General features: G+C 47.3%; 2 protein-coding genes across 2 annotated transcripts in view; one reads left to right on the top strand and one right to left on the bottom strand.

The window, feature by feature from the left end:
- Positions 1-835: 835 nt before the first annotated feature.
- The window catches only part of HSPB1 (heat shock protein family B (small) member 1), a 163,976-nt gene continuing 151,852 nt past the window's right edge, over positions 836-12,959 (bottom strand). Inside the window, exons 3-4 of the mRNA XM_068415830.1 lie at positions 2,102-2,240; positions 836-904 (exon numbers count right to left, since the gene is read on the bottom strand). Of these exons, the coding sequence (XP_068271931.1) occupies positions 851-904; positions 2,102-2,240 (193 nt within the window). The 3' untranslated portion in view covers positions 836-850. The remainder of the gene's footprint in view (positions 905-2,101; positions 2,241-12,959) is intronic.
- On the top strand, positions 1,625-10,282 carry PRKRIP1 (PRKR interacting protein 1). Its single transcript, XM_068415833.1, has 6 exons — positions 1,625-1,778; positions 2,872-2,950; positions 4,346-4,446; positions 5,212-5,297; positions 7,102-7,169; positions 9,536-10,282. Exons 1-6 carry the CDS (start codon positions 1,659-1,661, stop codon positions 9,649-9,651), a joined length of 570 nt encoding a protein of 189 aa, XP_068271934.1. The 5' UTR covers positions 1,625-1,658; the 3' UTR covers positions 9,652-10,282.

Below are 12,959 nucleotides of genomic sequence, written 5' to 3'. Positions count from 1 at the left end.
AGCAGAGGGGAGAGGGAACTCAATTGATTTGCAGCAACTCTGCTTCTAAAAGCCATTCTGCAGTGACTGAGAGGGGACAGGGGCATGTACTTGCCCCAGCCTCTGCGAATGGAGCTGGTATCTCCCTGGTAGGGGCTGAGTGCAGGCTGGCACTATCTAGTTTCTGTCCTGGTGGGCCAAAGAGGACCCAAGGCTGGGAGAGCCGCGGGCACAGGAGCTTGTGAGCTGGGAGTCAGCATGGGGGGAGCTGTTTGCATTGCTCCAGCCAGGGCTGTGATGGCAAGGATGCCTGCCAGGGCCAGCGCAGCCAGCTGGGAACTCAGCCAACACTCAGTTCACACCATTCTTTTACAAATCAGGTTGGTAAGACAAACACAAGGCATAAACTAGAGCGATTTCCATAGCAACCTCAGTAGAGGTTGAAGTCTTTTGTAAACATAGGGCTGAACCTGAGGATCAGCTCTGATTTTCTTCACGGAAGGGGGAAGAGCATGGGGGGCTTAATAAATTCAGGTCATACAAATGACCCATAAATCTCAGAAGGAGCCATTCCCAACCTCTCTATTCCCCTTTGTCACCCTCTCCACATGCACAGCACGAAGCCGTCTGAAACACAGAGCCCAAATTCACTGCTCCAGCTTATCTCCATAAACTACACAAAGGCTTATGCCCCTCTTCCATTGCAGCTGACCTTTACTGGCTAATTCTCTGACGCACACACAGCCCGAGCACATGCCATGCCATTTCTGTAGGGCCACAGTGGCTTGACAAGAAATTTGGCTTGCGGAGGAAGCCTGTATCAGAGCCAGCTCCGGCTCCTCTTTCCCACTCGTGGCTTCCTCCGTCCCCATCAGGCAAGCGTGGATCTGGGCGTACAAGCTCTCAGCTGGTCCAGGCACCATTCCTGCAAAGCCCAGGGGCGAATATGAATGCAGATGGCACAGTGTCCCCCCCACTACCCGCCTGCCTCCCCAGCGCCCGGCAAGGCCCCGCCACGGGGCATCACGCTACCGTTCATCACTGTCAGCGGACAAAGCCTGCGGGCAGCGCTGGTTAATTACCGAAGTGACACGAACAGATGGCGCGGGCACCCGCCGGGGAGGCACTAGGAAGTCCCGTATCGCTTACACCGTCACGGGGATGGGATTTGGCCGGGCTGAGGGGGCCAGTGCGAAACGCTCTGAATTTTCACCCTCTTCGGGGCTCTGCTGCCGGGGCTGAGCCCAGAGCCTGGACGAGTGCGGCAGATGCCGGAGCTGCCGTGCTGACGGGCCCCGCGGGGGACAGGCTGTACTCGCTGCAGCCCGAGAACGTGCTTGGGGGGACGGGGGAAATCTGAGCCGCAGCGACGGCAGCGTTCAGGGGCGGCGGGCCCCGCCGCCACAGCTGGGGCCTGGGAGGAGCGACGCAGGTGCCGGCTTCAGCCCCCAGCAAGGTCGTGCCAGGGCACGGCGCCACCCTGGGCCGCCGGGGCACACGGCTGGCGGCCCCCGGCCGTGCCCAAGGGCTGGCAGGCCCCTCAGACGCCCATTTCCCCACGGGACCCCTCAGACACTGCGGACTCTCCGCCCCGGCCCCGCAGGCCCCCCCCCCCGGCCCCGCCGCCATGACAGGCCGCGGCGCGCGGCGTGACGTCAGGGCGGGGCGGCGGCTGCAGCATGGCGGCGCCCTCGGTCCCGCGGCCGCCCCGGCCCCGCAAGGAGCCGCAGCCGCTCGTCATCCCGCGCAGCGCCGCCGAGGAGCAGCGCATCCGCCTCGAGCGGCTCATGAGGAACCCGGTGAGGGCGCCCGCCGGGCCCCGGCCCCTGCCTGCGGGGGGGGGAGAGGGAGACGGACCCCCCCGCCCCGGGGGCCGTGAGGGGAGAGCGACCGACACCCCCCGCCTCCGGTCTGTGAGGGAAGGTGGCGGACCCCCCGCTTCCTCCTCCCCGGGGGCCGTGAAGGGAGAGGGACCGACACCCCCTCACCACACCCTCCCGCGGGGTCTGTGAGGGGAGACGGACCGACACACACCCCCCCGCCCTCCCTCCTCCCCGGGTCCGTGAGGGGAGAGGGACCGAACCCCGCCACCCCCGGGGTCTGTGAGGGGAGAGGGACCCACCTCCATCCCCCTTCTCCCCGGGTCTGTGAGGGGAGAGAGGCCGATACCCCCCCGCCCCGGATTGCCATGGGGGGAGAGGGATCCATCTTCCCCGGGGTACCGTGAGGAGAGAGACCCATCTGTGGGGATCCGGGGGAGGACTGGCCCCGGAGTGCTCTGCCCGCTGGTCTTTCCTCTTCCCGCTGCTTTTAACTGGGGGGGGAAGCGTGACCCTGGTTCCTCTAACCGGGTGTTTTGATCCTTGTCCCGAGGAGGAGGCGGCGTTTGCGGGATGGAGAGTCTGACCCTCCCTCTGTGTGTGTGCTGGAGGAGGCTGAGCCTTCCCCACGCTCTGTTCTTCCTCTGACCTTGCACCATGCGTTTCTCCTTCCCTGCTCTTCCCCTGGATCTGGCGTGGAAGGTGCACAAATGCCTTTCATCTCTTCTCAGACTACTGATAGTGGGAGTATACTCAGTTTCTGCGAGTGCTTGGAGGTGCTGACTTGCTTCCGTCTAGTTTCCATAATGAAAAGAAGCACAGACACTCCTAATCCTCCTGGGGTTTGTTGACCTGCAGGCCTGAATGTGAGGGAAAGAGAGGATACCCTCTGATTCTCATTTTCTGCCTGCTCCTGATCCCTGTACATGAAGAAATTACTGCAGCGGTGCTCCTTCTGAGATCTGTCAGCTGACAGCAGAGGCTGTTGTCAGACATATACCACCTTCCAGCAACGTGTTAAAATTGCAGACTTTGCTCCTAGAAGATACTGATGACTGGTTTGTTCTTGCAGGAAAAGACTGTACCGATTCCTGAAAAACTGAATGAATGGGCACCGCGGCCTCCCCCGGAGTTCGTTAGAGATGTGATGGGTAAAGATACTATTCTTCCAATAACTGTCGGGTCAGCTACATTAAACTTAGAAAAGTCTTTAACAGAAAAGGCCAAAAATAGTTTTCTGCTCATTTTGCTGGAGAAAAAGAGGTGTGAAATGTGCTCCAAGAGTTTTCAACTTTTCCAAGTTTTATTTTGGTTCTGGGGTTCCACTTTTCTGCTTGTTGTCAGAACACAAAGTGAGCGATGCCTGTGGCATTCCAGCACGTGGACTGCGTGCAGTGAAATAAACTGCTGCTCTGGTGATGACAAGTAAATGATGATAAGTGAATCTGTCCTTTCCACGGATGTGAGAGTGCTCTGAAAACTTATAATGATGAAGTCCCTCTTTTGACTGCTTTGAGTCTGAATCCCAGGCAGTGAGAAGCAGACACGTGCAGCAGATATGATTGTACATGGTCAGGCAGGGAGCTAGAAGCTGTGCAAGGAACCCAGCCCAAGTATTCTGCTTACACTTCACTTTTACATGCACGGATTAAATGTAGTAGTTGTGGTATAAATTTCATCTGCATGTAGAACTTCTGTCTTTGGGACATTCATCCTTATTAATGATCCTTTCTAGAGGCTGATTCTTATTTCAGAATAATTGATCTTGGACTAAAGCTTTTACACACTTCTGAATAAACTGTTCTGCTTATTGTAATTCCCTCTTGGCTTTTTCAAATAGCTTTGCTGTGTGCTTGAGTTGAACTGTCTTGCTTTTCTAGGAGCACCTGACATGCTGGGATTCTGTTGCTATCAAGAGCACCCCTATTGCAGTCCCAGCTGTCATGTTTTAATTATTAGGTGTCATCTTTGAGGCATGTATTTGTGTGCTTTGCATTGAGAAATGGCTCAGGAGACAGAGGAAGAGAATGGAGTGCGGTGTTGAAAGCTCCTGTGAGACTTCAACATGCAGACTGATGCCAGGAAGAGAGTGCTGTAGGGATTTCATTTATGAAGAAATGGTCAAAAACTGTCAGTGGTATCTGTCTTGCGTGGGAAAGTATAATATGGTGGGCTTTATCTCCTTACTGTTGGCCTTAGTGAGAAGGAGCCTCAGTAGGATGTTTTAACTCACCTCTGCCTAGAAGAGAATGGGGTGTGCGTTTGATCTCTAGCTCTTTTACTGCCTCAGTGTCCAGCTAAGACTGGATTCTCTCTGGGAGAGTAACTGACCAGTAGTAACTGCAGTGAACCAGTTTTGCAGCTTGCTTTGGCTTTTGATTGGGAGTGATTTGAGCTTATATAAAATGGTGACACACTCTGTCCGTTAATAGATTTCCATCTTACAGTGTCCTTTCATGTGTCCTGTCCCTCAGCATCTGGCTGTAGTCATCTGTGAGCATCTAGTATACATTATTTTCTAGTAGACTAACTCTTCTTTATTTCAGGTTCCAGTGCTGGAGCTGGGAGCGGGGAGTTTCATGTGTACCGACATCTTCGTCGGCGAGAGTACCAGAGGCAAGATTTCATGGATGCCATGGCTGAGAAGGTCAGCAGGGCTCTTTATAATTTTTTTCCCCCTGACTATTTGATGTTCATTGCAAATCTTCTTTTCTTTTAAAGTCATGTACAAATAATTCAGTTCCGAACCACCCCTTATCAGAGGAAGACTGTAGGAGTATGTGATATGTGGCATCTTTGTCATTACTGAAACATTTGGTGCTTTGTGTCAGACATGCTCCGTCTTCTCTGTTCACTGGCATCCTACCACGCAGTAAGACCACACGTGAATGTGTGTGTTCTCAGGTTGGTTTGAAAATGCTTTAAAAGCTAGAAATCCCTAAAGTCACTGTCTTGCACAGACAGAATCAAAGCAAGTGCCTGTGCACAGAGTCCAGATCTCTTTTCAGTCTTGGTCGAGCAGAATAGCACCTCTTTCAGAGAGCATTATTGGTTACTCTCTCTTGGCCAAGATGAGTTCTTTGATCTGTATGTTAATGTTTGTGTCTCAGATTATTCTCTTGTTTTTACTGAAACGTTCTTCAGGGCAGAAGCCCAACCTCCCTCATCTGTGCTGGTGAGGATTCCTCCCTCTAAAGGCTTCAATGTTTGGCTCAGGCTGCAGGTTAAAATGCTGTCGGTACAGAAGTCATCCCTAGGAATATGGCTTTTGTATAAAGAAGCAGCCAGACAACATCTGGCACATCTCCTTTCTGTATTTTGCTTAAAAGACTTCTCCCTAAAAGGACATGACTTTTAAAAGAAGCATTTTAATTTAGATTGTGACCAAAGTATGACATGTGATCAATTACAGCAAAGACTAGATGAGGAATTCCAGAAGAAACTGGAGAGGAATAAGATGATTGCAGAAGAACAAACAGCAAAACGCAGAAGGAAGCGGTAAGGGCAGATAGTTCCCAGGAGGCTTGACGTGGAAACCCTCATGCCCTGTGCCTCATCTGCAGCTGCATGCTTTGGATAAATGGTATCATTCTGTGTCTACATCTATCAGCTGAGAAGTCTGGCTGTGGAAATTAATTTTGTTAATGTCACTGTTTGGTTTCTAAAGGTAGCTGTAAACTTGACAGGCTTTGCTGGCATGGTTTATTTTCCATGCCGTCGCTAGCAGGATAACTTTTGACTGGTTGAGCAGCTTTTGCTGACACTGTGCTGTTGACTGCAACATGCCTTACTGCATCTTTGTTATAACAATGTCAGGAAAGGTTTCTATGTACATCTGCCTTAAATAAATACCTGAAAGAGCTGACATCAAGCAGCTTAAGTGCAAAAATGGGTGCTGCTTAATGGGTGTGCATATGAATTTGGACTAGCAGAGTGTGGTGGGGCCTGATGCTGTCCTCTGTACCCTGTCAGTGGGACTAGTCCAGTTCAGTCTGTGAATACTGAAAAGGCCACTGATGGGTGCAGTATGGTTAAAATCAGTAGCTGCTTCTACCTACCTCATTGAAATGTCTGGCAGGTCAAGTCTAGTAAGTTAGGTGGAAAAATTAAAAAATACTAAATGCATCCTTCTCTTAAGTTTTAGACAAAGTGAAACAGTTACAAAACTGATTGCTCTCAAGAAATTGTCTGAGCATTGTAATGCAGCGATACAAAAATTTAAATTCCACAGTCTGTCCCCGTCATACCTTTCAGAAATAGCTGGGTATCATGGCTCGGCTCGGCCCCTTCAGAGGGTCTGACCCTGAGCAGCCTCTCTTACTTCTTTGAGAATGAGAGTTTAGCATCTGGTAGCTGAGAGTTGCTGCTGAAAGGCCTGTGCAAAGTGACTCACTGGCATATTAGCACAAAAGCGCACAACACAAACACTGTTGCCATCTTACTTTAATTTAGCGTGGTCCAACAGATGACCAGCAAGTCAGATCTGGCCTGCTGCATTTTCCCTGGCTGAGACCGAGACAGAGAGCAACTGTTCAAACAGCAAATGCTGCCTAAACACTCTTAATGCCTCCTCGTCCCCCTTCTATAGTCTGATGGTGAAGGTACCAAGCGTGTTTGCCCTGTAGGAGCCCCTCTAACTTCCCTCACCGCCCTTTCTCTTCTGTTCTGACCTAACAGGTACGGTACTTGGCCTTTGTTTCGAGATAATTCATTTCTGGTGTTGAGGGAGGAACGTGAATTCCAGGTTGCTCTGCCCTGTGTCTGCCTACTTACCTTTGCTGGGCTAACAGAACTGGGTCGTAGGAACTGAAATTCTCTCTTGCTCCTAATGTTACTCCTAGGGCCCAACATACTGATGAAGTACAGCCGCAGATGAAGGTCAAAGCATACTGCATTGTTTTTTTTTTCAATTAAAGTATGTTACTGATGATGACTTAATTATTTTTTTCCAATGTTCAGTCCCAGCAGTCTGGTTTTTGACACCATTTTCTCTCTGTTTATTAGGCTAGGTAGCTAAAATCTTGGAGATTCTTGCGCATCATGTAGTTTTGGTTGCAGTGGCATCATGGGAGACTTTAAAAAAAATGCCATTAAACTAAAAACAACATAGAAGAGTTTCTGTTGATCGTGTGTCTAAGTTTGGTCTCACTGAATTTTCAGTTGAGGCCAAATTTAAATTGAACTTCTCTTCTGAAGTCTGCTTTTCCAAGATGTCTGTCATATGTCCTTTATCAGTGTATGAACGTGCAGAAGCTTTACAATGTTGGATTTGCAAGAGAGTCTTTTTTTCTTTGCTTTATAGCCAGAAGTTAAAAGAGAAGAAACTGCAAGCTAAGAAAAACAAACTTGAACAAAAGAAGCAGGAAAAAGGTCAGTGAAATTTAGTTTTCTTTTCTCAAGACGTAGTTCTGAGAAGCCTAGAAGGGTGTGTTCCACCCCTCGCCCCCAAGTATTCTCGATGCATGGATAGAAAGACTGAACCTGAAGCTTGTTATTTTAGCTAATGTTTCAAAAGTCCTCTTTGAAAGACATCTATGTTGAGATTTAATCTTACAAATAACTTGGCTGTTTGTGAATATTTTCCCTTTATTAGGGGAAATTTTGGACAGCAGACATCGGAATCTGAGTTTGTTGATAGTGGATGTTTTGCCCCAGCTATTCTGACAAACTGCAGATATAGAACATCTTCTCCTAAAAAAGACAATATTGTTAAAGACTGTTCTTTTTTTGAGTGTATTTTGAATGCATATGGGAAAACAGGTGGAAAAAATGCCCGTCTTGGACAGCAAGAAACTGAGTTATGATTTTGTGTATAAGAAATTGAGCCACCTTGGTGCCATCTGTTCCACACAACAATTTTATTTTGCATAGAAATAAACATGAAAAATCCGACTGCCTCTGTCCTCCTGCAGTCTTGAAAATTAATGTTCAGCAGTGCCAGTGTAACTGTTTGCTCAAACTTCTGAATACTCGTTGCTTCATTTCAGTGAGTGTATTTGAGCTTACTCTTTCAAATAGTTGTCCTTTGTGGATTAGCCTCTGGAGTAATTCTTAGTCTTAAAGTGACAACAGTTTCTGAGAATTCTGCTAGAACAGTGACTTGTCTGACAGTTCCACCTTATTTCTGCTTTGCTTTTCAGAATTGGATCTGTTTCAGCTGAACCATTGCCAGCCTCCTGTATAAACATGGGAGGACAAATTAATCGTTAGGTTAATTTTACTTGTGACAGCAAGTGAATGTAGCAGAGTGGATTTTTTTGGTGTTTTGTTTTGGTTCTGCTGTTTTTTTTAAAAGCTACTCGTTTATGAATTGTGACTGGGAGGAGAATTTCAGTATGGGTCAACATACTTTTGTTCACTTTGAGTGAACAAAACAGAATATCCATCCTTTTAGGGAGTGGCTGGGAGAGAGGGGAGCTGGGTCAGGGCCTGGCACTGTGGTGTGGGACTGCCGTGTAGCAGTTGTTGGGCTGGAGTGTTTTCGTTTGGCACAAGTCAGTCATCTGCTGGAAGCCAGAATCCAAACTCCCCTGTCTTTAGAACAGTTCTTAGCTCTTTACAGTTTGTGGTTCTCTATTTAAAAGAATAATAATAATTAAAAAAAAATCAGTGGAGATAGAAGCCACTGGTGGCCATCTTTAGTCTACTGAGAACAGGCTTGTCTTGTTATAGTTTTGTGTGCCCTGGGTTGAGATCTGGGAGGTTTTTCCAAATGAATTGAAGTATGTTTGTTGGATGTGGCAGGCAAGCATTGATCTTCCTTTTTGAAATAATAAATAAAACCACTGAGTTGCCATCTGTCACCTTTGTGGAGGTAAAAACGTTAAGAATAAAGATTGGTTGGGGCTAAATAAGGTCAGCTGTTAAAGTTGCATTATTGTACAGACCCCTAACAACAAATGAATGTACGGAACTTCACCACGCGGTGGCATCAGACCACTAATCCTCAGTCCTACGTGGGACTGGTCAGAGCAGGAGCTGAGCGTGACTTGGCTCGAGAAACAGTAAAGGTACAAGAGCTGCTGGGAGCAGAAGAATGGCTATTCACATCCCACTTTATGCCATACCTAATTTTCATTATCCTTTATTTAATTCCCAGTGGGTGTTTTCTGGTCTTTTAGCAGGCTTCATGAGTTTTCTGTGACTCTCATTAATCTTACAAATATCTTAACGAGTTCCTGTACTTGCAGTACACCGAACAGTCTGTAAAAGTTCATGGCACCTTGTGGAGTTTCTGTGAATTTGGATAGGTGTAGAAATATGCTGAGTCTTGCCTGTGCCTTCCCAGTGCCTGCATTCTTTAACAGTACTTGGCGATACTTGAAAGTGCATGCCAACGTGCAGAGGTGAGACTGGGAATGAGATCATCTGTCACTTCAGCGTTTGACTACGTCTGTTTGAAATAATGTTCCATAGGAGGTGGAGTTGTTTAATGATGGACTTGGCACAGTGATACTAGTGGTAAGGGAATATTTCTCCAAGGGAGAATTTGATCTTCTGAGCTCTACGTCGCTTGGTAGAATTAATATAACCTGATACATGTTTCCTTAGTATCTGGGACTACTTTGTTGTGAGATATTTAGCAAGGAAGACACATGGGAATATGTTACCCATCTGTCCTAATTAGCGTGACCTAATACACGTTTGCTTAGCACCTGAGACTGTTTTGTTGTGAAATACTTAACAAGGAAGACACATAGGAATATGTTATCAATTCATAGTGTTTGTGTTTTTAGAACCTGATCAATCTCAAGAGCAAGGCAGCAGCGAGGATGATGAAGAGGATAGCAAGGAAGAGGAAGAGAAGGAAGATGATGCTGAAGAGCCAAGTTTTGTGATGGGAAGAGGATGAGGCCTTTCAGGGACAGCTGGAAACACTCTTTGTTGCTTTATATTCAGGAGCATGAAAGTCTCTCATCTCAGCCAAGCAGAACCCATTGGCGTATGTTATATCTGCTTAACGGTGAATGGCCTTCATGTCACAGGCCCAAGAGATACTGATAGAGAAATGCCAAATAAGAGATTTTTTTTCTTAATTGCTTGTATAACTGCTGTGCAGTCTGCTCTGAGTTTGCTCTAAAGAGTCAGCCATAAGTCTCTGCGACCCTAGAGTTCTTTCTAATATGGCCTAGAGTGTTTTTCTGTCTGAAAGCTAAAACATATCCATTACCATTTAAGGAAAATATTACTGTGAGGGCTACGTATTCTACTTCTGTCGAAGCTGGTAGCGGTGGAATACATGAATCTAAGGGAAGAGTTTAACCTGAAGTAGAAAAGTGGTCTGTAGCCAGACTCTCTTGCACTGTGAGTGTTCTGAATTTGGGGTTTTGTATGGGGTCATCTCTAACCCAAAGAAATCAGTTTATGTTGCTAGACAAGTTCTATAGATTTTTAAGCAAGATCCCTTTTTTATTGCTAAAACTTTCCGTATTAATTTTCTTCCATGTTTTTTAAATGAATAAAGGGGATGTGTTGGATTGTTCTGTCGTCTTTTTTTTTTTAAGAGGATTTCAGTAAAATGAAGAGATGCTTGCAGTGCTGCAGGAAGGGAGAAAGACCAAGTGATGTGGTGCACATGAAAATACAGAAAAAAAGGTGTTAGCTGCATTTCATTTACTTTTTGCTTTTGGATTGGAACAGTATCTTTACCAAAACATTATGTCTGTAAAGCCTCCAAATCCTGTGGCAGAAAGGCTTGGAATGGCATGGGTTTGCTTGTGTTCAGCTTCATGTAATGACACTTGCCTTTCTCTCTGCTTGAGCTCTCTGCTTTGACCTTTGGGTTCCCTGGTAGGAATCATAACATCCATATATATATTTACTTGTTGGTGCTTGAATGAAAAACACATGCAGTGGTGGTGGTATTTGTAACTTAGGTGGTTGTCTTTTCAGTGTATCTGTGATTAGAAGTGCCTGCTATCTTTCAGACGTGCTCATCCCAGGGCCTCAGCATCCGCAGTGTGGTGCTACTTCTTCTCAAGCCTTTGTTAATGCCAAATTATTTAAAGCAAAAACAATAAAAAGGGAGGATCTCTTTTTAGTTTTAGCCTTTGCTGGACAGTGCTGCCAGAAATCCTGCATTTTGTCTGAGCTGGCTTTATGTAACGGCTTCTCGGTGGTATTACCGTGGCAGCAGGGAAGCAGATCAAGTGCAAGTGACATTTGTGTTTAGTTCCCCTGTACATGCCCAAAGAGTTTCGAGAGGGATGACTTCTCAGCTGCAAGGTCCATATCCCCACCACTGCCCGGGTTAGGGATCTGCATGGAATTGTTTTCTGTTTAATCTCCATAGACGCAGGTGCTTCAGAGTAAGCTGTGACAGTGTTTCCTTTTCTAGCGCTTCAGATGCAGGGTGGATGTTCTGCAGTTGTTGGCATTTTCCCTGCGGAGAGATGAGTTATGAGAATTGCTTCACTGGAATCCCCCTTAGGGCAGGTAAACCCTGTTTATATGTCTGTGTCGTAGGATGAGCCATAAAAACGTTGTGGTGTTTCTTGGCTTTTGTGGATGGAGAAGCGAGTCTCAAATAAACACAGGTTGTTCTGCCTCTGAGCTTGTCAGGCTTTTGAGCTGAATTAATAAGAGCTGTTTTGCATTAAGTAGAGCAGATGTTGCTGCATGAGGACATGCTTCTCTCAGTCGTGAGGAAGATGGACCTGAGTTTGTCTTGGTGAACTAAATGAATTCAGGTTGTGCGGCCTCATCCTGCCTCCTTAAGAGGCCATCGTTACTCATGCTGAATTATTCATACTCTTCATTTTCTAGGAGCGCTAAGTTTGTAGGTGAAATCCATGAAAAGCAGAGAGAATGTGTTGCTGAAGGTGGTATCTGCCTTAGGGTCTTTCTTGCTGGGGTGGCTGGATGCAGCAGTAGGAGCTGTATTTGGTGGGTGTTGCTATGAATTCTGAAAAATACTCTGCCACGTTGTGGTGGTCCGTGTCAGTACTGTCTTCCAGAATACAAAGGCGCTTCAGAGTGAGCGTTTGAAGGGATGCTTCTTCGTTAAGATAAAATGCAAGTAGTCTGTGACCTCAAAATGGGGAAGACATCATCCATGAAGTAGAAAAGGGGCAGTTCTCCCATGTGTAGTAAAATAGGGAACGATTCTACAATTGCTTCCTGTTCCAAATATGGCACCGAAAAAGCAGTAGTGACGTAAAAGCTTTAAACTGCCAAGGAGTTTGACCTGCTTATGTGAAATTCTTGCTCTGGATTCTTTTCTAGAGGAGTCCCTCTCCTTTCTCTGATGCAGACTAACCTTCAGGGGCTAAAGTTTGCTGCTGTTCCATTTCTACGTGCGTTCGTGCAAGCGTGGGAACCCGAGAGACAGCAGTGTTAGTGCTGTAACTGAGCAGAGGTATTCATAGTCTCGGAGGGGAAAAGCATGCTCAGGATAACAAATGTATTTGTTTCTTTAATAAAGTTTTTAGGAATTGTTTTCCTTTGTCTTTTCCCTCCCCTGGGCAAAGTGAATTGAGGAAGATGAGATTACCCTGTGATAAAGCTGGCCCATTGTGCCACCTTTCAGCATTTCCTTTATCTTATTTTCAGGGAAGGAACTCCCTCCTCTTTCCCGTAACTCTGTCCCTCTCCTTGCTTTTTTGATGGGTTTATGCAGGATTTCCTGCTGGGTCGATAGAGGAGGAATGCGGGGAGATAGCTGTCTGCCTTCCCTGAGCACGGGGAGCCTTTTCTCGCCTTCAGCCGGAGGATGTTGCAGCTCGGCGGAGGCAGAAGTCAGCACTGCCTTTTGACGCATGTAAGTGGCGACTTTGTGCTGTGTAATTAATAATTGTAATAAAAGCACATTTACATCCCATCGCACCGATAACCTTCTCTGTGGAAAGGTTTAGAGATGCAAGGTCCAGACCGAGCAACATTTTTATCAGCGGGGGGTTTTCACCCCGACCATGGATTTAGGGAGCCGCAGTCTTGTTTTTTTCCTACAGATGCACGTTGGCAGAGGGAGCACCGGGGGTTGCGGAGCCCCGGACCCCAGCCCGCTGCCGGAACGGCTCCGTGGCCCCTGCACTGCTGGGGACAGCTCGGCGTGTGCTTCCTCTGTAACCGCTAAGTGCGTCCCCTCCGGTTAGTAAAACCCCCAGCCCACCCCCCGCCTCCGGGGGCCCCGGTTCTCCCCGCGGGGCCGGCCTGGGGCGG

This window comes from Nyctibius grandis, chromosome 18 (assembly GCF_013368605.1).
Source record: "Nyctibius grandis isolate bNycGra1 chromosome 18, bNycGra1.pri, whole genome shotgun sequence".
NCBI lineage: Eukaryota > Metazoa > Chordata > Aves > Nyctibiiformes > Nyctibiidae > Nyctibius > Nyctibius grandis.
The sequence above is the reverse complement of the archived record's forward strand: the minus strand, read 5'-3'. Positions and strand labels throughout refer to the sequence as shown.